At 37.1% G+C, this 26,787-nt stretch overlaps 2 protein-coding genes across 2 annotated transcripts in view; one reads left to right on the forward strand and one right to left on the reverse strand.

The window, feature by feature from the left end:
* The window catches only part of LOC149941138 (PDZ domain-containing protein 2-like), an 80,730-nt gene that overhangs the window by 51,209 nt on the left and 2,734 nt on the right, over positions 1-26,787 (forward strand). The window contains exons 2-9 of the mRNA XM_090177337.1: positions 9,078-9,288; positions 11,561-11,667; positions 11,798-11,881; positions 23,590-23,722; positions 23,804-23,882; positions 25,648-25,678; positions 25,749-25,868; positions 25,937-26,103. Of these exons, the coding sequence (XP_090033463.1) occupies positions 9,147-9,288; positions 11,561-11,667; positions 11,798-11,881; positions 23,590-23,722; positions 23,804-23,882; positions 25,648-25,678; positions 25,749-25,868; positions 25,937-26,103 (863 nt within the window). The 5' untranslated portion in view covers positions 9,078-9,146. The remainder of the gene's footprint in view (positions 1-9,077; positions 9,289-11,560; positions 11,668-11,797; positions 11,882-23,589; positions 23,723-23,803; positions 23,883-25,647; positions 25,679-25,748; positions 25,869-25,936; positions 26,104-26,787) is intronic.
* On the reverse strand, positions 20,908-23,587 carry LOC149941139 (uncharacterized). Its single transcript, XM_090177338.1, has 5 exons — positions 22,974-23,587; positions 22,640-22,798; positions 22,417-22,579; positions 21,527-21,710; positions 20,908-21,467 (listed from the first exon to the last, which is right to left on the reverse strand). The coding sequence occupies exons 1-5, from the start codon at positions 23,089-23,091 to the stop codon at positions 20,988-20,990; spliced, it is 1,104 nt and encodes a 367-aa protein (XP_090033464.1). The 5' UTR covers positions 23,092-23,587; the 3' UTR covers positions 20,908-20,987.

The raw sequence follows: 26,787 nt of genomic DNA on the forward strand, positions 1-26,787 counted from the left end.
GGAGGGGTTGCTAAAAGTATTTTTCCACGACGCAACCGCGTCAAAAGTCAATATTGGTTCCCCGACCTCTCTTTTAGTCAAACCACGGCCAACTTTGATCACGCGCTGTTCGCGCTACTACGGCCAACACATTCGTCGAAATTCCGCGAGCAAGGATTTTCCCCCTATAAACTGTACTATAATGTGTAGGAGTTCAGAGCCACGCTCGGTGGTTATATTGTCCCCAATGTAAAAACTATACTAAAAATAATAATCTGCTAGGGGCGCTGACGTCATACACATCTTTTGCTCATAGGTTAACACAGGAACGTCAACGAATGAGATGGCCGCTGTAGAGCGAGAGATGCGCGAGAAATCAAAGTTGGCCGTGGTCAAACTGACATATCCCGTCAGCCCGTCATGGACCAAGAATCCAAGGGGATTGTCTGTTCCAGGGCTTATTCGACACGGTAGGCGTGCCTAAATCGAAAGGCTAGTTGATGTACTTTACAGGATTCAGCTTCCTTCAAGGCAAGTCAAGAAGTCATTTAAATTACGGCGACGCGAGGTGGTCGAAAATCGAAAGCAGTGACAGTACTGTGACACCAAGTTTGGTGGAATTGAACAAAACTTTGTCGTGATTTCCCGAGTTTCGTGGTCCCATTTCAAGAGACACGTTGGGCGTGTTATTACCGAGGTTTAATGCTAAATTTTAAATCGTAAATTAAATAAAACAAGTTGGCAAGCCAAAATATACCTCTCCTCGGAAGAATTGTCCCTAGTGGTATTAATTTATCGAGATAACCCTTAAAGATATATCTCCGCAATTTAGAGTTATTTGTTAAAAATATTAACCCATTTCTATCCCGCCCGGTATAAAATTTTAATTATAATTAAAATAATTGAGACGAAACGACCAATTTTAATTTATTCAGAATATCATAAGTTAAGTAGTTACAACAGTAAGTTAGACGTACTATAACAATGCACAATTGAATTAAACCCTTTTACAGAACAAGTTTATCAGTTAAATATAATACGAAGCAAATTTTAATGAAAGAAATATCTACAGAGGCTTTTTGGAATTACTCTCTTACGAAATACTTGCCGCATCTTTAACGCTCATTTTATTTCAACACTCGCCCTTGATGAAGATACCGTAGATATCTGGTAGTGGACGACTCGTTCACTTCCTGTTGACGTTGTGACGCATACCACATGAAAAAGACCAATGCCGTCCAATTTCCAATATCATATAATGACTCGCACACCCAAGAAATCATTGACTGCGTTAGAAATCGTAGATATCCAAATATCCACACCAAATGTATTTACAAGAAGCAAAAACCTTACCATCAACAAAGCACAGAGAGCCACTTGACGAACCGCCAGCTCTTAAAGCAATTTACGTTAAATTATCTCCTTTGAATTAACAGAACTATATATAGGTCGTTAAAAAAGTGGACCACCCACAGGGTCTACCCTTTAACCCTCTAATCTCGGCTGACTGCGCTAAAACAAGATTTAACCTTTAAAAAATACCAGATTAGACCTTCATAAATTCATTAATAAAAAAGACTTTATTACCTATTATGCTTACGATGCCTGTCTTAATTTCAGTGAATCTAAGGAGCTATCGGTGGTTCTGTGGTAGAGCGCTCGACTGCCAAGCCGAATGGTCTGGGTTCGAAACCTGGGTGGCGCATTTATTTTTAATCAATAGAGAAACGCTAAAGTAGAATTTCTTCGATGCAATAATTTCAATTTCAATTAAACCAAAATTTCGTACTCTATTAAATACGCTTCCGATAAAGCTGAAGGTCTAATTTTCAATAAGGCGTAACAAGTGTCGGTGGTTCTGTGGTAGAACGTCCGCCTGTCAATCAGGAGGTCTCGGGTTCAAATCCCGCCCGATGCGATCGCAAATTGATACTAAGACGAATACCGTGTACAACTGGTGGAAACCCTGCCATTGGACGTTGAGAGGTAGCATTACACTCAGCACTCGGTCCGTCCCAAAGTCATTAAGAAGAAGTTGGAGAGAAAACGCCCATATAAACACAACAGACTTAACATGCACAACCATCAGAACACAAACACAACAAATTCAACACTCACAACCTACGCATAAACATTACAAAAACGTAATACACCAAACCGTCACGACGGTGAGCGAAAAAACACCATCCAAACCAAACCGCAAATGCATCCGTTAACGCTCACCGTCGCACGGTGGTTTTGCCAACCCTTTGAGAAACTGCGTACGCAGTGATTACACTTTGCACCGAAAATGCGAACGCGTTCGCAGTCCTGACAGACAGACAGACCCACCCACGGACCCACCCACAGACCCACCCACAGACCCACCCACAGACCCACCCACAGACCCACCCACAGACCCACAGACAGACACGGTCGTTGTATAACCCCTCCTAGGGGACTTTGTCCCCTCGGAGAGGTAAAAATGCACACTACTTTAAACTTGTTGGTCGATAAAATTGAAATATTTTGAGCGGCGGTTACTACGATAGATCCTTTTGATCTAGGGTTGTAAGTCGGAAAATTTTCCGCAAAATGACCGAGGCCTTTTCCGGAAAATTTTCCGTATTTTTCCGAAAAAAATAAAAAAAGTTTTCATTCCATGATTAGTGTAATATATTGTTTTCAAATTTAAATAAAGCGGCATTTTCGCCTAATTTTTTTCGAATCCAAAAGTAAAACTAAACCTCCAGACTAGTTTAAACTGATTAACAATGTAACACTATTAATGTTTTGTAGTATGTTTACTGATATTAGACATTTTATATCGATAAAGAGTTAAAAACCCTTAAAAAGTTTTAATTTTGAATTATTCCGGTTTGAGGAAAATTTTCTGGAAATTTTTCCGCGTTTTATTTTCCGGAAAATTAACAACACTATTTTCATCTAATATGAAAAATCATCAATCATTTAAAAAATACATTAAAAAATGCAAAAAGGCAGTACTCCTCATGGTAAGTCGGACCCTAATTGAATGAAATTATTAATTATTTCTGGTAAATCGTCTAAATAAATAAGGGGAATTGTCACAAAACTAAAATTGGTTAAAAACCATTTAAGTGGATAGAGGACGTCCGAAAATGGTTATACAAAAAATTTCATGTTAATATTTCCAGTATTTGATTTATTATTAGCAACCAAATTTCGTGTTTTATCCCCCCGACTCGAGAGTCTCAAAACGGCTTGGTTGAACCTACCTGCAGCGTGCGCCACCTCGTGAACGAAATATTATTTTCCCCGGTTTTATCGTTCTTCGGTAGGAACTGTCGTCTGCTAAGACATTCTCCTTGCCTTTTTAACCGAGTAATATTAGTAGATTGTAGTTTATCATGTTTTTAAAATAATAATAATTTTATTAGTCAGGAAAAACCCTTTCTCAAATTTTTGCCGCTTCATTCCTTTGGCGCTGAACGTAGGCTCAACCGCGATTTCTGAAATTTTTGGAGCCGTTTGATGTAGGTTGCGGAAAAAGTAGCGTAACTTTTTAAATACTTTTCCAATAACTATAAGATTTCAGGGACATAATCATTAATATATTTTCTATCATTATGTAAAAAAACCTCGTAAATTTTGGTTTTGGTGACAATTCCCCTTTAAATTGTTCCGAGATTGAAGAGACGATGGCCAGCCGGTCTTTGGTTTCCTCGGAGTCAAGTTTCCACTTGTTCGATATTAATAGAGATGGGAGAGCGTCGTGTCTCGATCGATGGGATACGCGTGGACTAACAATTGAAGGGAGGACTCACCTCTATGACTTTGATACTACGAATAGGGAAAAGGCCTCGAACTTTAGTTCATTTCGGTCCAATCGGGCGTGGGTGCAGTCGATTTCCGACTAGAAGGAAGCTGAAGCGTGTAACGTACATCAACTAGCCTTTCAATTTGAGCCACGCCTACCTGTCCAAAAATTCCTGGAACAGCGAGTCCCCTTGAATTCTTAGTCCAAGATGGGATATGTCAATTTGACTAGAAGGGAGGATGGAGAGCCAATATTGACTTTTAACGCGATTGCCCCGTGGAAACTCTTTTCAGCACCCCCTCCCCCTTGAGGCTATAGCCTCCTCAATTTTGCCATTCTCGGGAACTCCCGCTCGCTTCGAGGCAACTTAATTCTCTTTGCCATCACGGTTCAGCTTTAGGACTAATAATTGGTGCGGAAATCCGGGATCGCTCTCGTATACCGTAATTAATCAATAAAATCCAAACTGGCTTTGAGCTAGGATTCGCTCCCTAACGACGCTCCGACCTTTTCTCTTCTTAATTTATCGTTTATTGCGCGCAACAGATTACGTATTTTCGGGTCCTCTAATTGGGCCAAAAGTAGAAGCGCCAAATCTTTTATTTATCCGTATCCTTATATTCGCTATCTTTTCGTCTGCAGGGAGAGTGGACTTATCTCAGTTAGAAAGTTTCAATCGCGTGACTCTAGAAATTTCGAAACTTTGTAGACTTTAGTTTGCAGTCTAATTGCAATAATTCCGTTACCGAAAAGTTAAGTCAGCCTTAGAAAATGCGTAAAGATAACTAGTATGTGTAGACGTAGTTTTGCTGTGTACAATCTACACATCTACAAGTTCCACCTACACGAGGAAAGCTGGAAGCAAGGACGTATTTAAGGGGGTGGATTAAATCTAAAATTTTCTTTTGAGTCACAAGGGGGTGGGTTAATACTAAAATTTTATTTTAAGTCTCAAGGGGTAGATTAAAACGATTTTTTTTAAGTCACAAGGGGTGGGTTAAAACTAAAATTTTCTTTTAAGTCTCAAGGGGTGGCCGGTTATAACTAAAATTTTCTTTTGAGTCACAAAGGGTGGGTTAAAACTAAAATTTTCTTTTGAGTCACAAGGGGTGGAGTAAAACGAAAATTTTCTTTTGAGTCACAAGGGGTGGTTTAAAACGAAATTTTTATTTTAAGTCACAAGGGGTGGGTTAAAACTAAAATGTTCTTTTAAGTCTCAAGGGGATGGGTTAAAACTAAAATTTTCTTTTGAGTCACAAGGGGTGGAGTAAAACGAAAACTTTCTTTTGAGACACAAGGGGTGGGTTAAAACTAAAATTTTCTTTTAAGTATCCAGGGGGGGGGGGGGGTTCTTCTAATAATCACGAGGTGACCAGGGTGTCGCTCATTAATTCTGTGTTAACCCGAATACATTCAAATAAATAAATAAAATGTTAAAGATAAATATTAAGGGCGTGTCTTAGCAGTGTCGTAGACAAGGGGAGGGTTTCCGGGTACAGACCCCCCTTTGGGCCTACCTTTGGCTGTACTAAAATTGCACCCCCTACTCGACCCCTCTCCGGTATTTTATATAGATTGAACCCCTTCCTTGAAGAGTTGAAGGATTTCTGGCTACGCCACTGTGTCTTAGTAAAGAAAAAAGATACATTTTTAAATTAAAATATAAAATTGCAAAGGCAAAAATGTTCAAATGTGTTTTCCAAAAAGTCTAATGCTAAAAGTCAGATATTTCAATTCCGGACAGCAGTATGAAATCTGTGAAAAAGACTCCGGGGAGTCGTCCGGTATGGGCTTCTCGGCGGATAAAATATATTAATATATACGCAAAACAGCGCGAACTCTCCTATACACACGTTCTCGCCCGGAGAAAGTATTTTGAAGCAAAAACATCCCATTTAGAAAACAGAAAAATCTCCGTGCAAAAGAAAAACTGAAAAAAGCCGACCGTTTCATCCTTCGAGGGGGAGACTTTAGTAGTCGGGATATATATAGTTTTTAAGTTGACTTTGCACGTCAACGGAAAACGGGCGACATGTCGGCCAGCCCTTCCTCATTCAAATTCTAATAAAATAAGAGTCCACGGCGAATTACCATAATGTATAATGCTCGCTTTTCCCTTCACAGACTCCCCACCCTAGAGGCTAAATAAGCGGCAGTTGGAACTCGGTGATTTTGTTTGTCAAAAAGCACTTTTTAAAAGTGGAATCATTACCCTGGGGAACTTGGAGATGAACGTTTAATAGCGGGAGAGGCATTCCGCAACGTGGAACTCTATTATTACCGTTTCTCTAAATTGAAATTCGTATCTAGATTATAAAAAAAAACCAATTAAATTGTACGACTGAAAAGGGACAGATAGTCTCAGATATTAAAAGAGACATGGAATTTCGGTCACTTGACGCTACCCCAACTATAATCATGAGAATCTGCCACCGCAACTTTAAGAGATGAAATCTACTGTCCAATGCTTATATTGAAAAAATTACTACCCCAACTTCAGAGTGAAAACATTACTACCCCAACTTTAGAGTGAAAACATTGCTACCCCAACTTAAGAGTGAAAACATTAATACCCCAAATTAAAAGTGAGAACATTACTACCCCAACTTTAGAGTGAAAACATTACTACCCCATCTTAAGAGTGAAAACATTACTACCCCAACTTTAGAGTGAAAATATTACTACCCCAACTTTAGAGTGAAAATATTACTACCCCAACTTTAGAGTGAAAACATTACTACCCCAACTTTAGAGTGAAAACATTACTACCCCAACTTTAGAGTGAAAACATTACTACCCCAACTTTAGAGTGAAAACATTACTACCCCAACTTTAGAGTGAAAACATTACTACCCCAACTTTAGAGTGAAAACATTACTACCCCAACTCTAGAGTGAAAACATTACTACCCCATCTTAAGAGTGAAAACATTACTACCCCAACTTTAGAGTGAAAATATTACTACCCCAACTTTAGAGTGAAAACATTACTACCCCAACTTTAGAGTGAAAACATTACTACCCCAACTTTAGAGTGAAAACATTACTACCCCAACTTTAGAGTGAAAACATTACTACCCAAACTTTAGAGTTACAACATTACTACCCCAACTTTAGAGTGAAAACATTACTACCCCAACTTTAGAGTGACAATATTACTACCCCAACTTTAGAGTAAAAACATTATCCCAACTTTAGAGTGAAAACATTATCCCAACTTTAGAGTGAAAACATTATCCCAACTTTTTCTAGTGAAAACACTACTATCCAAACTTTTGCTGGTGGAAACACTACTATCCAAACTTTTGATAGTGAAAACACTACTATCCAAACATTTGCTAGTGAAAACACAACTATCCCAACTTTTGATAGTGAAAACACTACTATCCCAACTTTTGCTAGTGAAAACACTACTATCCAAACTTTTGTTAGTGAAAACACTACTATCCAAACATTTGCTAATGAAAACACTACTATCCCAACTTTTGATAGTGAAAACACTACTATCCCAACTTTTGCTAGTGAAAACAATACTATCCCAACTTTTGCTAGTGAAAACACTACTATCCAAACTTTTGTTAGTGAAAACACTACTATCCCAACTTTTGCTAGTGAAAACACTACTATCCAAACATTTGCTAATGAAAACACTACTATCCCAACTTTTGATAGTGAAAACCAAACTACGCCAACTTTATGGTGGAAAATCTACTACTGAACTTTGCTGGGGGAAATTTAACTTCCCCAAACTTAATAGTGAAAACAGTACCATCCTAACCATAATAGCGATAAATTCAATTCAACATTCTTAAAATAAATGTCGACATTCTTTACTATTTAAACTTTTAAGGTATGGGATACATATATAACCAGTAAAAATGTATACTGGAAACGGTAAAGCACTCATCAATGTTTTATTGATGGAGAAGATAAATAAAATGGTACTGTCACGGACTATACTGTCACAGTTAATTTCTAACCGGGTAATACTAAAAAATAAAAAAAAAGTAGTTAGTGTTAGGGTTGGTTTTCACTGGGGCCAAAATGTTACGTTGGCTCGGGTCGACGCTAAAAATCCCCGTAAGCCCTAATACAATTTTTTGCGTCGACGATCACCGTCGTGGCGTTCTTACTCTAGTGAAAACAAGCGTTTAAGGAAAGAAAACGTCACGACAGCAAGCGTCGACGTGAAAAAATGTATTAGGCTTAACGAATTATTTTTGCGTCCCGAGGTTTTTATCATAGAGAAAACCAGCCTTTAACCTTACATGAAACAAAACCCATCTTCATCTAAAAGGTTATTTCCCGAGCCACGTTTTCACTACTTTATCGAAAGTGCCCTTTGGACATTTGTACTCTACCTAATCCAAAAAAGGGCGCTTTATCTAGATATAACATAGCTAAAAGTCTATTCACACTAGTCAAGACCAACATTGCTCCGTGTGATTGGAGAAAAAGGTTTCACAACGTGGCGGTCACGCAAAATCTTTTGTTCGTCGCGTTTTGAAGAACGACTGTTTTTTTTATGGCCGAGGCTTAGCTACAATATATAAATTGAATAATTTTCGTACACAGATTTTTAATTAAGCAAAACTAAAAGATAACATTAGTATTAGATACTTTTATTAATGTAAATCGACATATTTTGTAGTAGTAGAATTTTTGGTTTTAGAATTAGGAGTAATTTTTTTTCCCGGTTGACGCGTGAAATCTCAAAAACGTTTCGTGTTTTACGAACTCAAGTTGGGCAAAAAGTCGGCAGGTGTGAATAGACCTTTAGTGATTTACCTTTATAGCGAACAGAGCCGAAACATAAAAAACATGTCACAAACAGCGCATTTTTTATAGACCTTACTATATCTTCAGGTACTTTTCCAAAAAATGAAATCAAGCTAAAACCTTATACTGTTCTCTGCGCGGAATAACCGTGGGTTATGAGACGTATAAATCTATATACCGACATCGGGAAAGTTTCGAGGTCGTTTACTGTTGACTTATAGAGCAAGTTCAATCGGGAAATATACTTGAGGTAAGATAACCCGTTGCAAAGGCGAACGTTTTCCTCCTAAGATAAACCATTGTCCCTTTAAATAGTCAATTAACTAATAGTATAATGTCTATAAGCGGAAATCCTATCGCCACCACAGGCTCTCCTTAACTTAGCCGTCCTTCAGCACGCGAATCAAACGCTAATGGAGGGTGAGCTAGACACGTTAAGGAGATCCGAATAGCGCAAACCGAATAGAAGTCGGATGTTGTTATCAGTGTCGGCCAGAGTGACTTTTGGGCCTAAGCTGAATGATGGCGTTTTATATTGACAGATTGTCCTGGTTCGGACGAGGAGGATATGGCTTGAAAGGGCGACGCCAAGAGAAGGAGGAGGAGCAGAGATGGACACGCGGAGTCTGGACTTCGCCGACGATTCCGAAGATCTCTACGAAATCGTCCTTTTGCCGGAAAACTGCGGCTACTTCCCCCCAGAGCCGGACCGTCTCTCTCCCTGCCACGCCATTCTACCCCCTTCTCCCAAACGTAAGTTCCTCCGTCTCGCGTCCGAGGGGCAGGCCACTTCCTTGATTAACGACGCACCACTCAAAAAATTAAATCCGATTTAATTGTGATTAATTTGATTAAATTCAATTTAATCACGATTAAGTTGATTAATATATAAATCTGTTTAAATGATTAAATCTGTTTAAATGATTAAATCTGTTTAAATGATTAAATCTGTTTAAATGATTAAATCTGTTTAAATGATTAAATCTGTTTAAATGATTAAATCTGTTTAAATGATTAAATCTGTTTAAATGATTAAATCTGTTTAAATGATTAAATCTGTTTAAATGATTAAATCTGTTTAAATGATTAAATCTGTTTAAATGATTAAATCTGTTTAAATGATTAAATCTGTTTAAATGATTAAATCTGTTTAAATGATTAAATCTGTTTAAATGATTAAATCTGTTTAAATGATTAAATCTGTTTAAATGATTAAATCCTGATTAAAAAAAATTAGATCATGATTAGAATGATTAAATCTCGTTTAAAACGTGATTAGGTTTTCTAATCTTGATTAGATTTTTTAATCTTGATTACCCTGATTTAATCACGATTACCCTGATTTTATCATTTTATTCTGATTAAGACGCACCCAAAATGGAAGTGACCTGCCCCTCGCTCGCGTCTCCTCCTTTGCCTTTTCATATACATTTCTAATCTTATGACGGATCATCCAGATATCACGCTTCCTTCGAAACCAATTTGTTACCCCACTAATACTATTATTATTATTAATGATTTTCTTATATTCTCGGCCATATTTATTCATCCATCACTCCTAATACAGCGATGATAAATGGACGACGATTTATGACCGTCAAAAATTTATAGGTTATCAAATTAATGTTGATTGATTCCGTCACATAATACTATATAACGTATTTCGATCGGAACTATTTTTACTTCCGAAAAGCAGTGAGGTTCCGTGTAGCGATAAAGATAGCAGTATAGACAGATGCGAAAATGATTTTCGAATTTTTGACTTTCACTCACAAGGAGAGTACCCGAGGTGTTTATTGCCGATTTTGTTCAAAGTCGTAATGTAGACCTATATAAGATATGAAATTTCCCAAAAGGAGACGTTGCACTACCCATTCGATTTGCCATGGCTACCGAAAATGGTTTTGACCACTTAAAACAAAAAAATCTCCATTTAAAAATGCATGGGATTTTCTCGGTTTCACAGGGTCCTTAATTCCTACGAAAATTAAAAAAAAAATTAAAATCACGAAATGGGTAATTTGGATCACATTTAGGTAAATTTCATCGAGTTTGGTAAATTGGAACATTTTTGAGGTAAAATAAGGAAAAAATCTTATTTTTGTTTTAAGTGGTCAAAAACATTTTCGGTTGCCATGGCAAACTGAGTGGGTAGTGCAACGTCTCCTTTTGTGAAATTTCATATCTCATATAAGTCTATATTACGCCCGACTTTGAAAAAAATCGGCCATAAACACCTCGGGTACTCTCCTTCTCAGCGTTGCCAGATCGAAAATCTGAAATTATCGTTGTTCCTGGAAATTTATCACGCATTTCTTTTTGGCGCTAAATTGGAATTCATCCATAAATGCGTTGAATTAAGATGATTTTTATGAAAGCACTACGGGAGTTTTATTTAAGGGAAATTAACTAAATGCCTATTATCATTATTAACTGAACTTAATATGTTTAATATATTACCTCTCATCGTCAACTCCGGAGAATCACGGAGAGCAGCGGTAACAGCTAGGAGTATTAAACTCACACTCAGGACTACGCAGCACGTTCGGCAGAAAATCTAGATCACTCATATTTAAGTAGAAGTTATAAAAATGAATAATAAAATTTAAATCGTTCGTAGGTTTTTCAAAAAATCTAAAAATAATCGTACATTATCGTACGTTGAGGGAGAGTTATCGAAATAATGGTACGATATCGTACGCCATGAAAATTATAGTACGCCCTAAAACTTTCGATGAGATTATCGCATTGTGCGATAATTATCGTAGGTCTGGCAACGCTGTTTTCACTTGAAAATCGGGAAATCTAGGCGAAAATCAGTTCCTAACTTCAAAATCACCCTAAAATCGGAAATCATCACGAAAATCGTGCTCTGAAATCTCAAAATCAGTTCTGATTTCTGAAATTACTTTGAAAATTTTCAAATGCCGGACCCGTCAGATGTATACTTAAGATAATTTCAATTTGCTACTGGTATTAGGTTACGTCAATTAACTCTTAACTGCTTGGCTTTTAATTTTTACAGTCGCTCTCGCTAATATCCAGGATTTCGTGGAAACGACCATTGTTTTGAGGAAGGACAAGAAAAACGAGCTAGGAATCAGCGTGACCGGTGGAGCCGACACTTACATTGTAAATTTTTAAGCCCCCATTTTTGAATGTCGTTACTCTTTTGGAATAATCGTGGCGGGTGCGAGTCGAAGCGAGGCGCGATTAGAGACTCTTCGTTATTTATATGTTTGTAGTTTCGATTATTTTAAAGGAACAATTGGTGGTCACGGCCGTTCACAAAGACGGAGCCGCTTACAAAGATGGCAGACTCAAGAAAGGAGACGTTCTACTAGCGGTAAGCGGTGTAAATCATTAATATAAGCATATGTAACATAATGACTCATAAGTATGCCTCTATATAACATTTCCATTGAAAAAAATTCAATGAGACCTTGTTTCACGCGGAACATACATTAAGCGGACCCAAAATGCAAAAATGCTTATAATCCTGGCGCTATTGAAAAGGTTACCATGGAAATGAAATCATGTGATCGCGAGGCACGAACTAAACTTGACATGAGCAAAGCCAGAAAGGCGCGAGGAATTCTCACTAACTTCCGTGTCCCATCAGTAAAGTTGATGACGCGTATTTCGTCACGGAGTTGTAAGTGACGTAATTTACGTCATATCCCGTGAACAAGGTTTCATTATCGAAAATGCTTTTATGGCATACTTATGAGTGATTATGTTACATATGATATAAGCCAAGGTTAGTAGCCTGATTAATTTTCGGATAGCCCGCGATAAATCCTAACGATCTAATCCGACCAATCAGTACGGTTACCTTTAAAGATATTCGAAAAATTGGTCGGTTTCGTACTTTCTCCGGATTGAATTTGTTGGGAATCCTTTTATGGTAAAAAAATAGTCAAACACTTATTAAAATATTAAATGTTAGGTTTTGTAAACTTTGCATTCAAAGTTATTGAATTGAACTGGATTGGACTTGGAATGATTATCCTGCCGTTTCGCGTATGGTAAGATGACTCTGACGGCTTTGGCCCCGCCTAAGAGATAAAAAATCCCCTCTGCGCGCGCTCCCCTCTCACGTTGTTGTTTGTTAAGTTAACATAGTGAATTCAAAAAAACTGTCTGCCACATCGAGACGAAAATCTGCCGCGATGAGCATTCCAAGTAGAGGTATGGATTCCTGGATTGGACAGATTGGATTGTTTGATGGGGAGGTTCGGATTAAAATTCTCACGGATTGGACAGATTGGATTGTTTGATGGGGAGGTTCGGATTAAAATTCTCGCGGATTGGACAGATTGGATTGTTTGATGGGGAGGTTCGTATTAAAATTCTCACGGATTGGACAGATTGGATTGTTTGATGGGGAGGTTCGTATTAAAATTCTCACGGATTGGACAGATTGGATTGTTTGATGGGGAGGTTCGGATTAAAATTCTCACGGATTGGACAGATTGGATTGTTTGATGGGGAGGTTCGGATTAAAATTCTCACGGATTGGACAGATTGGATTGTTTGATGGGGAGGTTCGGATTAAAATTCTCACGGATTGGACAGATTGGATTGTTTGATGGGGAGGTTTGGATTAAAATTCTCACGGATTGGACAGATTGGATTGTTTGATGGGGAGGTTCGGATTAAAATTCTCACGGATTGGACAGATTGGATTGTTTTATGGGGAGGTTCGGATTAAAATTCTCACGGATTGGACAGATTGGATTGTTTGATGGGGAGGTTCGGATTAAAATTCTCACGGATTGGAAAGATTGGATTGTTTGATGGGGAGGTTCGTATTAAAATTCTCACGAATTGGACAGATTGGATTGTTTGATGGGGAGGTTCGTATTAAAATTCTCACGAATTGGACAGATTGGATTGTTTGATGGGGAGGTTCGTATTAAAATTCTCACGGATTGGACAGATTGGATTGTTTGATGGGGAGGTTCGTATTAAAATTCTCACGGATTGGACAGATTGGATTGTTTGATGGGGAGGTTCGTATTAAAATTCTCACGGATTGGACAGATTGGATTGTTTGATGGGGAGGTTCGGATTAAAATTCTCACGGATTGGACAGATTGGATTGTTTGATGGGGAGGTTCGGATTAAAATTCTCACGGATTGGACAGATTGGATTGTTTGATGGGGAGGTTCGGATTAAAATTCTCACGGATTGGACAGATTGGATTGTTTGATGGGGACGTTCGGATTAAAATTCTCACGGATTGGACAGATTGGATTGTTTGATGGGGAGGTTCGGATTAAAATTCTCACGGATTGGACAGATTGGATTGTTTGATGGGGAGGTTCGGATTAAAATTCTCACGGATTGGACAGATTGGATTGTTTGATGGGGAGGTTCGTATTAAAATTCTCACGAATTGGACAGTTGGAAATAGAATCGGTTAAGAACTGCCCGAATTCGTAATGAATGGATCACGGGATGGATTATAATTTTTGGAAACCGCAATCCGGTCAGGCTCTAGCCACGGCCACATTATCCCTTCATACCACTTTTCTTGGTGAGATTATTTTAAAGTGTTGGTTGCACGAAATTTTAGCTACATATAGATAATTAATGATTCATTACAAAGAGCAAACATTTTACAGAAAGTACAGAAAGTGGTCTTTGAATTATTATAAAAAGAAGTCAAAATGGTGGAAATCTAGTTTTTCGGCGAATTTCCAGACTTCTAAAATTATTTTCGGCGCCCGTGACGTCAGAAAATGCGAAGCGTATCATTGGCTAATTGTCTGTAATACATTTCTTTACATCTAGGATTAAAAGCTGGTTGATTTAACACCCAGGAAAAATTCTACGCAATAGTAATGGAAATAGCCATACACAAGGCTACGTAGTAGAAAAATGATATTTTTTATTTAGATAATAAGCCAAAAATTATGATTAAAAATCTCTGGTATGAAAACTTCTATAAGTAAATAGAATGCCCCCAATTCAGTTTCTTCTACTTGAAGAATAAAACTACAGCTTCGATTTACTCGTGCTACGGAAGAGAAAAATTCGCAAAAATTTCTGGATTTTGGTGAGCGAAAAAAGTCAGTTTTGGACCCAAAATTAGTACACTTCGGCTTGGAAATTTGTTTCGACAATGACATTTTCGGAAAGATAATTTCCATGTTTTCAAAACAAGCCCTCATTCGTTCGATTTTATTACTAACGACCTTTCGTGCAAACCATTCTAATCGGCTCAATCTGGGTTTTAAGATCTAGTGTGACCGTGGCTATCGATGGACTAAAGTATCAAACGAATTTTACTCATATTAGGCCAACGGCACTGGATTTAAATGAATGTTAATGGGTTATAAACTTTTAAGCGTGTGAAACATTATCAACGGGGTTATGAAGCTCACACATTCGCGCAAACGACGGCAAGGAATCTCCTTCTGCTAATTTTTGTTTGAGATCAAGGACTACTGATACATCAAACGCTCTCAAAAGTAAAAATTTTAATGACGCATTATTGAATCTTAAAATCAAATTGATTATTATTAATAACATAAGTGTATAATATTGTTACATAAGTGTGACGCTTCCTCTTCTTCAAATGCAAAGGTTTTGTTTAAACTCGGGTGTGTGGTACACCTTCATGTAACTTGAAAAACCCCAAAGGGAAATGTCTCCATAGGCAACCGTTTTGCCATGGCAACCAAAAATGATTTTGACAACACAAAATGGAAATTTTCCCATTGAAAATAACATGGGAATCTAATAGATTTTAAAAATGTTAAAAAAAATTAAAATTTTGAAAATACTAAAAACAAAAGATAAATAACAAATAATTAAAAAGTTTGAAATTGATCAAAATTTAATTAATTTTGATCGATGTGATCAATATGGGTGAAAATGAACGAAAATGGCTAAGGTTTCAAAAATGTAAGAGAAAATGAATAAAATTGCAAAAATGACACAATATCTCTAAATGTGTTAATTTTTTTCAAAAGTAATAAATTTGAATACATTTGACCAATTTTGATCAAAATTATTAATTTTGATTAAAAATGATAATTTTTTATAAAATTTATTAAACTTTATTTACTGTGTGAAATCGGTGTAATGTCTAGAAAAATATTCTATAAAATTTGATTAATTTTGATCAATTATCAACTTGATCAAATTACAAAAAGATGATCCGAAAATACGTTTAAAATAAAATTACTTTTTTAAAATTTTATAAAGTTTAATAAATTTTATCAAGTTTGATCAAAAGCAGGGATTGTGATAAAAATCATTAAATTTCTATAAAAATTATTTAGTCTATATTAATTGTGAAATATTATACATTATATCGAAAAATATATTTTATTAAACTTCAATTTTATTAATTTTAGTCCATTATATCAACTTGACCAAATAACAAAAAGATAAACAAAATGAACAACCGTTTAAACTTTTTAGGGCAAATTATGTCTAAAATTGTCATAATATCTTGGTTTTAAAATATTTTTTTCAAAATTGATACAATGTCTTAAATTTGACCAACTTAATTTTTTGGATCCAAATAGAACCAATTAAACAAAAATTTATTAAATTTGATATATTCAGTAAAATTTTAGTAAAGGTTTTCACTAATTTTGTTCAATTTGATCAAAAAGTATGAAAATAAACCAAACTGGCTAAAAATAAAAAAAACATGAGATGACTTGAAAATTTTCCAAAATAGATAAACTATTTCAAATTCGATGTAAATAATTAAATTAAAGATTTGATCAAATTTGATCAAAATTTAGAACATTTTGCATTTAATGAGATCCAATTAGACAATAATATGAAGATATTAAAATAAATAAAATGGGGTAAACTCGTGTAAAAATTTATGAACTATAATATTTCATAAAATTTAGACTACTTATGAATATGGACCAAATTGGCTAAAATGGAAAATATGTGAGAGATAACCAATAAATGGTTCACAATAGATAAAATATGTTAAATTTTAAATAAATAGGAAAACCAAATTTTATTCAAAATTAATGTTATATCCTTATAGATCAATTATATCAATTTGATCAGATAAGAAAAAGATGATCAAAATGAACAGAATTTTAAAATTTTTAGAGAAAATGTACCAAGATAACTAAAATTGTCAAAATATCTCGAAAAATATTAAATAGTTCCTTTTTAAAATTTGATAAAACTGATTAAATTTTATCAACTTTGATCAAAAGCAGAGATTTTTCTATAAAACATGTTATATAAAAATTAAATAATCTTTATCATTTGCCCTAAAAACTGTTGTTCATTTTGTTTATCTTTTTGTTATTTGGTCAAGTTGATATAATTGACTAAAATTAATAAAATTGAAGTTTAATAAAATATATTTTTCAATATAATGTACCAATATTTCACAATTAATAAAGACTAATTAATTTTTTAAAGAAATTTAATGATTTCTATCATCATTGATAAAATTTATTAAATTTTATAAAATTTTAAAAAAGTAATTTCATTTTTAACGTTTTTTCGGATATTTTGACAATTTTAGCCATCTTCGTACATTTTCTCTAAATTTTTAAATTTTTGTTCATTTTGATCATCTTTTTGTAATTTGATCAAGTTGATAATTGATCAAAATTAATCAAATTTTATCGAATATTTTTTCTAGACATTATACCGATTTCACACAGTAAATCAAGTTTAATAAATGTTTAATCAAAATAAATAATTTTGATCAAAATTGGTCAAATGTATTAAAATTTATTACTTTTGAAAAAAATTCACACATTTAGAGATATTGTGTCATTTTTTGCAATTTTATTCATTTTCTCTTACATTTTTGAAACCTTAGCCATTTCCGTTCATTTTCACCCATATTGATCACATCGATAAAAATTAATAAAATTTTGATCAATTTCAAACTTTTTAATTATTTTTTATTTATCTTTTGTTTTTAGTATTTTCAAAATTTTAATTTTTTTTAACATTTTTAAAATCTATTAGATTCCCATGTTATTTTCAATGGGAAAATTTCCATTTTGTGATGTCAAAAACATTTTTGGTTGCCATGGCAAAACGGTTGCCTATGGAGACATTTCCCTTTGGGGTTTTTCAAGCCATTTCCGTTCATTTTCACCCATATTGATCACATCGATAAAAATTAATAAAATTTTTATCAATTTCAAACTTTTTAATTATTTTTTATTTATCTTTTGTTTTTAGTATTTTCAAAATTTTAATTTTTTTTAACATTTTTAAAATCTATTAGATTCCCATGTTATTTTCAATGGGAAAATTTCCATTTTGTGATGTCAAAAACATTTTTGATTGCCATGGCAAAACGGTTGCCTATGGAGACATTTCCCTTTGGGGTTTTTCAAGCCATTTCCGTTCATTTTCACCCATATTGATCACATCGATAAAAATTAATAAAATTTTGATCAATTTCGAACTTTTTAATTATTTTTTATTTATTTTTTTTTGTTTTTAGCATTTTCAAAATTTTTAAATTTTTTAACATTTTTACCCTTAAAATCTATCAGATGGGAATATTTCCATTTTGTGTTGTCAAAAACAATTTTGGTTGCCATGGCAAAACGGTTACATGAAGGTCTACCAAACACCCGAGTTTAAACAAAATCGGTGTGTTACACCTCGGGTAGTCTCCTTGTGAGAGCTATTCACAAGACAGACTGCATTATACTGGCTTCGTTGCCGTTTTGCGTCCGCTTGCTAATGCGTCACAAGTAGCCTTTGACAGCACCTCGCTAGGGGGAGATTTTCTTCTTGTGATGACGTCTCAGTAAAATATTCCCCAAAGTGTCAAACTTATGGAACAATATTATAGAGTTATGATGATAATAATAATCAGCTAGGCTAATACCCAAGACACCATTGTAGGTCCAAACCACGTAGCGACTTTTATGGTGGGTTGTTCGGTTGTACACATCGTAATTTTGTATAGTACATGTACCTATATTCGTTTTCAAATGTTTATATAGCGCACGCGCGCGTGAAAGTGAGTTTTTGGTTGCTGTTAAAAAAGGTGTTATTTTGCGCGTGTAAAAATAAATTAACGGCCAGTTCTGTTTTGAAATAAGAGGAAAAAGGTTTACCGGTTTTTATGTCGGAAAAGTTCGCGTCTTTTATTTCGCTGTTCACGACATGGGTGGTGGCAAGCCCTTCATGCCACGTGAGCCAACAGCTCCCTACACTTACTATTACCGTTAACCTCTACAGGTCTTTATTATAAACACTCACTTCGTTTCAGTGGCGTAGCTGATGGTCCGCGGGGCCCGCGATGCGGGGGTCCTCAAGACTCAAGGGGGGCCTCGATCTTCGGGGGGGGGGGGGGCCGCTAACCATAAAAAAATTAAAAAGGGGGGCCTCATAGAGATTTTTGCGGGGGGCCTCTGAGTTCTCAGCTACGCCACTGCTTCGTTTCTGAAGGTAGTTTTAACATTAATGGAAGTGAGTAGCCCTAACATATATGTTAAAGTTAATGAAAACCACCTATGGACTATAATGCGTTATTTAACCCTAACCATCTCATTCCTCCTATATTCTTTGGTTCACGCTTTCAAAGAATTACCAAATATATTAGAAATAAAGATTTTGACAATCAGAGCCAGAATTATTTTCCCATGCCAAACAGGAGATTTCCCTCTTTTTGATTTCAAATAGTTCAACGGTTATAGATACCAGCGCCGTCTATTAGCATCTAAAAGCCCCATAAAAAACCCTATTGTTCAACAACGGAGCATTTCAACTAGTTGTACTCTAAAAACTAAAATTTAAAAACGAAAATATATACTTATTTCGACATGCTATTAATAAAAATAAAATTATAAAATTTTACGAGATGTTTCATAGATGTCACTAGCGAGCTAAGAAAAATCGATCGCCTGTAATATGTTTACCTTAGTTTCAGTCGTCGTCCGCTAATTCCGCTGCAGCGTAACGTACCACCAGTGTGAAAATGGAATCGGAGGAAGAAATAGCTTCTATTGTAGTAGATTCGCGTACGCGCAGGGATATAATTAGAAACCAGCAAATACAGTGTTTATTACTGTTATTATTGCACCGTCGTCGACGGAAAAGATTAGGGCGAAAAGTGTGGGTTAACGATGTCAATCAAACGCGAAATAGCGAAAGCGAATACAATGGTTTATTCCAAGAACTTCGGCTGAACGACCACGAAACTTTCGTGCACTTTAACCGAATGACACCCAAACAATTTGACCAGCTACTGAATATTCTAGGCCCTACTATACAGAAAGAAACTACGACTTTGAGGGATCCCATTTCACCGGGAGAAAGATTAGCCATAACATTAAGGTAAGAATAATCCCAATGAGAACCAAAGCTCCGTGAAATGTATCAATTCGTATCTCGTAGGTATCTGGCAACGGGGGATTCACAGCGAACCATCTCGTTTAGCTTCCGAGTGGGCCACTCTACGACGTCCCATATCCTCAGGGATACTTGCAACGCTATCTGGCGCGTTCTTCAGCCCGTATACTTAAAACCTTTGAGTCATACGGAGCTTAACGCAATCGCTAAGAAGTACTTCGAGCTTTGGGATTTCCCAAATTGCCTGGGCCCTTTAGACGCCGTTCGTCTCGGAATAAAAGCCTCGAGCGCCATTAGAGTCGGAAGCCCCGAGACCAACGTCATATTCATCGCTTCCTGCGACGCCGACTACCGCTTTACATTCATCGACGTGGGAGAATACCAGCAACAGAATGGCGTATTCTTGACGTCGACATTGGGAACCCTCTTGGAGAACAAATCGAGAGCCTTCCCGCCCCCGCGACCTTTGCCCGGTGGTAACCCTAACGTAGCCCTGCCTATGTTATTCGTCGGTGACCTCGGGTTCCCCTTGAGGGACTACATGATGCGGCCCTATCCCGATAGGAGCAAAACCAACGACAACACCAATAACCAAGCCATTCATGTTTTCAACTACAGACTGCACCGTGTCATTAGCGTTGTACAAAACACCTTGGGCATCTTGTCGTCGAGATGGGGAATTTTCCGTTGCAACATCGTCGCGAAACCAGACAGAGTCGTTGGGCTAGTTAAAGCGCTCAGCTGCTTGCACAACTTTCTCCTGGAGCGAGACAAAGATCAGGATGCTCAAGCTGAATTTCTGTACAACCCACCTAAATACGTGGACCACGAGGACGATTTTGGTAATAAAATCGACGGGCGGTGGAGGGTGGGGGCGTCGGACTGTTTCGCCGAAGTGACTAAATTGGGATCGAATAACTTCACGAGAAAATCCTTCGCCATTCGCGAGACACTGAAGGACTATTTCGTCAGCCCTGCTGGCGCCATCCCCCAACAATATATTCACGACGGCGCTTTGTGAACAAAATTATTTTTATTGTTCGAGTACTTTAACAAGTGTTTATCCATTTTTTATATAAACAATGCTAAAAGAAGATGCGAAATAAAAGTTTTGAAAGAAATCTTAAGATTCGCCTTCTAATTCTTTAATGTGACCGAATTTCACTTCGTACATGGTCTTTTGTATGACCATTTTGGCGTAGCTCTTCTGTTTCTCCGTCAGATGACGCATTTCGGCGGCGATGCTCATGCAAAACATCTCGTCGTTGTCCATGAATTCGGTGGTGCGATGAGACGCGCTGGAGGACGCGGATCCGCTGGCGCCTTTCATAATGGTGGCCATTTTACTGGGAGGCGCCGTGACGTAGACGCGGTTTTCGTTCCTGAGATCCGTCAAGGTTTTCATGATGGCCTCCTCGACGTCGTCCGGATCCTTGTTGCTTTTATAAGTACGTTTACGCGGCGGTTTCTTCGCGACTGGTTCCGGGTCCGGTTCTTTCGCTTCCGGTTCCGGTTCGGACATTTCTCGCTCCTGCTCGACGTCGGTATCGACCACTTCCAACTTGATAGTCGTATTCAGCGCGTTTTGAAAGTTAAGATCGTCCTAAAATACAATTGATATTATTGATACTAAAATCTCTCGTAAAATTCCCAATCACTGACGTTTTTGTTACCACTATTGGACATCGTGTCTATAATGGAATGATCATCCGATCCGTTACTGTTGATGTCCGCCGTAATTTCCTCATCGACTTCCACGATTATCTGATTCGTTTCGGATTGCGCATAAGCGGAAGCGTTGCAATGATCCGGAAGTTCTCCAAAATTGCCGTTACTTTGAACCGGACTGCGTAGAAAGTTTATAAAGTTCACGTTTTATCCAGAATTTGTTTATTTATATATCAAGAATGTATTTAGGTATTTCTACTTTTGGTGAAAACTATGTTGAGACGAATTTTAACTTCGCTACCAATCCGCCCTCGTGTTCGAAGAGAACTTGAGGACCTTTTCTATAAAAATTAGGGATGCACCGATATATCGGCATACCGGTATCGTCCAATATCGGCTTCGCTTAAGCCAATATTGGCCGATACCGGTATTAGAAAAATATTTTAAGAAAAACGTTTAAAAATAAGAAAATTCTCGATTAACTAACTAATGATTATTTGATTGACCGAGCCACGGACGCGAGACTCAGAAGCTAGATCATACCTTTTTTTTGGACAGTGGGGTTACGAGTAACAAATAAAAAACAACGATATTCGATTGGTGATAAAAAATATGTATCACGTAAAATGAAAAGAAACAGATTCTGATATGCTCTTGCTAACTTTTTTTCATTAAAAATTAGAATAAAATGGTATGACAGTGCACTGAACAGTCTTTTACAATGATTTTAGCATATACACTACTGTTATGATACATAACTTTCCTGTCCTTCCACCTCACGTGCCAGGGGGACATTCGACCATCGTCTCAAAATAGCCCCTAAGCTAAGTGTAAATAAATACACTCCTGGTGTTATCATTATATGGCTTAGAAACAAATCTAACTTTCTGTGCTTAATGTGATCGGAGAGGAAACTGAGGTGACTAGTCAAGGCCCATCCTGCAACTTCGTTGGTGTCAGGGATCAAGACCTCGTTGGTGATTTTCAGTCTCCTCTCCCTGGAGTAGCGATCCCGCAAACTTTTCCATCTTCTTTTGCACTCGTCGACTTTTATTCAATTTATATTTTAAATAAACGAAACAATCGAGGAAAGGGTAGTCACCTTACCAGACCAACTCATGACCTTGGCAATTGCTTGCCATATATACTCCTTCATATGACGGTTTCTAAGAACTTGTCTATTTTGAACGGACCACAAAACAGGGTATTTTTTAACTTCCTGGATAAACTGAATTTCCTCTTCAAAGGGATCCAATTTGGAAGCTCCTAAAGTACCAAAGGGATTCATTACCTTAACAATTACAACGAATTTTAGATTTCTGCAGAACTCCCACCAGGTTGAACAAAAGCTAGTTATGTGAAAAATAAGTCGTAACACGTAATTGCGGACCATTTTTAGATTTAGTTAATATTCCCTGTAAGATTTAAAATATATATTTACTTTGAGCCAATTCCTTTGCCTTTTCATCAGTTTGCATTTGTTCTCTGGTTTTTGGTAGCGACGATGTCGCGACGAGTACGTAAGTGTGCTCCGGTTTCGGAAGTATAACCTTCGACATCGCGGAGAGACTCTAGGATAAAAAGTGCCAAGAAAGCGGAACAAGGGGCGCCGGATATCGATCGATTTCCTTCGCGCGTTTTCTGGCGGCGTCTGCGCGTAAAAGCGCGAAGAGTCGCCACGCTTCCAATAACAAAGAATGCTGTCCAATCCTTATCGCCCTCCGAAATTCTCTGGCATCGCGATAAATTACAGTATAGTAATTTAATATATTAAAATACGCTTAATTATTCGAGTAACCTCAAATATACGATATAATACGGTTGAAATGAGTTGAAAACTAGCTCTACGTCGCGTATAAAAGCGGCCGCGCGGAGCCGCGGACGAACGCGCGTATGCACGACGCCGTCGGTCTCCGCGCTTAAACGGAAGGTAGATAACAATATGATCAAGACAGATAGGTAGTTTCACCCGACGGAATTTATATTTAACGTTAAACAATTCGGGGATTGCAAATTAATGTAAATAAATTTTGTAAGAAGCTATTGTATATTTGCAGGTGAATGACTATTCCTTGCGTGACGCGTCTTTCGCCGAAGGGGTCAAACTTTTGCGAGAAGCCCCTTCGCCGCTACGCATTTTGGTGTTAAGAGAAAACCCAACCAGGCTTTTTACCACTAACGAAGGTACAGGTAAATGATATATCTTTGCGTTTTGAAGTAACCGGGATGACGGAATCTCATCGTTTTCGAATCGATTTCTATCGCGATTAGCCCCCAAGAAATTTATAACTGTGGAATTAAGAAAAGCCAGCGTCAAAGACCGTCTGGGAATCAGTCTCATTCAAAAGCCGTATGTTCTAATCCCACCATAAGCTTATCAACCCTAAGTTTGAAACGTGCATAGCGCCCTTTGTACCACCACTGGGGCTCGATTCTGAGATTATCGGTAAGGAAGTTAACGGGAGAAAATCCTCGTTAACTTTGAAAATTGTCGCTAGCGAGAAAAAATGTAATTCTAAGGCTCTCGTTAAGAAAATTGTCTTCAGAAGAAACCTAAAATTGTCGTTAATTCTAACGACAAAAAAAGTTGTAGTTAGAGCCACGGGCGACAATTTTTTTTAAAGATGGCCATATTTTTGAGACATGAAATTTAAGATTTAGCACAGGAAATTTAAAATAATCGTAATTTATAACATCAAAAAGTAATACGATATCGAGCTCAAGCATTTGAATAAGATGAGTATAGATTTAAGCGTTTATTTACGTTAAAAAAGAACTAACGTATACTCATTGTGATAGGCTTGGTTAGTTTATCAGAAACCAATACACTGGCAATACCAGTGATTAATATTAAAAACTATTATTAACTTACTAGATTGATATATATAAAATTACCATAGTTAAGTAAATTATAACACTAATAAATTATTCCCCTCGGGTGTAATAACAACAAACAGTTACTTTTACCAATTGATTATGTTTTTAAAAGCACCGGTTCCAATGAATTTTGGTGAAGTAAGATGAAAATATTTACCAAATACTCAACTAGTAATTTTTTGTACGTTTATAACTCAAGTTATTCTTTTATTATTCACAATAAACACTTGTTCTTCTTCTTCTACGTCTAAAGCTTGGTTTAAGTTATGTTAGTGTCAAAGCCGAGAAATGCGTCGTCGCGTCGCGCGCGCTAGTGGTAACCAAGGCTTACAGCTTAAGCCTAACCTCTGTAGAATAAACCATTAGTACCGTCTGCTGCTATGAAGTATGAACGAAACAACTGATAAAACGACGCGTCGCTATTGGCTCTGTCGTTAGCGTCTCTCTCATAACACTGCCGTAACGAGACACGTCTTAGAACACCAATTTCATTCCCGTTAAGAAATTGTCGCTTACAAATTGTCGTTTCGCCTATCGCCAGTATTTTTGTCGCTAGCTTAACGATAACCTCAGAATCGAGCCCCAGGACGGGCGAAAAAGAAGAAATCAGGCGATAGTATCGGCACCTGGTAGAGATAAATTGAAGCTTCTTCCTTCCCCCTTTCTCTCTCTACGCATCTCTCTCTTACTAAAGCAGCTGGCATCATGCATTGCGAGACGCGTTACGTTTCTCTTTTCCGCCACCGGGTGGATTTAGCGCTGTACTTTCGACAGTCGTTAGCTTGAACCAACACTGCCTTTCGATTCAAACTTAGGGTTGATAGGCTTATGATACCACTAAGATTACCATAACCTATAGACCGATTCACAAATTGCTTACAGGGAAACAAACATTTAGAACGATTCCATAGTTTTATATCTACTAGATGGCGCCCCTAATAACTTTTTGCCGAGAAGCGAATAAATACTTACCAATTTATAGTAAAGAAACTACTTCTAACGTTATTTTAAGCGATGATTTACCTAAAAACTACAAAAAACGTTCAGTATTAAAATAAACGTAGGCCTAAGGTGGTGCCTTGGGTATTAGCCTAGCTGATTATTATTATTATTATTATTATTATTATTATTATTAACACGATTTTTGGTTATGTTTAATGCTGGCGCCATCTTTTCCCTTGGCAAATGTGTATCGGTCTATTCCTTAAGGTAAAAGAGTTATTTCTATCCTTTTATAGAAATGGGCGTGGCGTATTCGTGACGTACGTGGTAGGTACCGTTTTCGTCGACTTTCACCAGAAGCGTCTCTTAAATAACGCTGGTAAAACTTTACATTCAGCAGCCCGGCAGTATCGCGGCGCGACACGGCAGAAGAATTCAACAAGGAGATCAAATCCTAGAAATTAATGGACAAAGCGTTCGCGAAAGTAATCAAAAAGACGTCGCCGAAATCTTCGATGTAAATCTATACAATTTTCAATGATATAAAATAAGATTTTATTTCTAAACACATTTATTTTACAAAAGAAGCTAGACGGAGCCATAGTCCTCTTGCTAGGGCGTGAGCCTACCTTATCGACAACCATACAAGAATGGGTAAGAAGCAAAGCTCAACAATGCCTCCGAACACGGACAAGTACCTGGTCGGCCTACACCGGCAACAACAAAGAAAAATTACAAGCGCAGAGGCCCAGGTAACACGCTTTCACGGGCTCCACTATGAATATATTCATATACACCCGTGAATATAGAACGCGCGTAAATCGTCTTACTACGATGTGGCTGTCGTAGAGGCCAGACTAAGTCCAGGCGCCCACTGCTCTTCGTAACATCTCCGTCCTAGCTTCCACAAGCCTTTGCTTCGTAACGGAGACAATGCCTTGTGGAAGGCAGGACGGATACGAAACGGAGAGCCAGTGGGCGCCTAGCCTAACAAGGAGACATCCCGAGGTGCTTCTCTCCGATTTTTTCCCAAACTCGGGGGTTAAGTAGACCTTCATGTACCTTGAAAGCTCCTAAAGGGAAAAGTTTCAATGGCCATTCGTTTTGACATGGCAACCAAAAATGTTTTTCACAACTCAAGTTTGAACGTTCTCTACGTAAAATAGCAGGGCAAAATCACGGTTTGCCTTTGCCATTTTCAAAAAAAAAAAAATTAAAATTAAAATTTTGGCAAAAAAATTGGGTAAAATAGATAAAATTGGATAATATTTATAAAATTGGCTTTCATAAATTAAATACAAGTCGTGATTTTGCAATGCTATTTTACGTAGAGAAAGTTTAAACTTGAGTTGTTAAAAACATTTTTGGTTGCCATGGCAAAACGATAGGCCATTGAAACTTTTCCCTATAGGAGCTTTCAAGGTACATGAAGGTCT

The sequence above is a fragment of the Leiobunum rupestre genome, chromosome 6 (genome assembly GCF_980474605.1).
Source record: "Leiobunum rupestre chromosome 6, qqLeiRupe1.1.hap1, whole genome shotgun sequence".
In the NCBI taxonomy this organism is placed as follows: domain Eukaryota; kingdom Metazoa; phylum Arthropoda; class Arachnida; order Opiliones; family Sclerosomatidae; genus Leiobunum; species Leiobunum rupestre.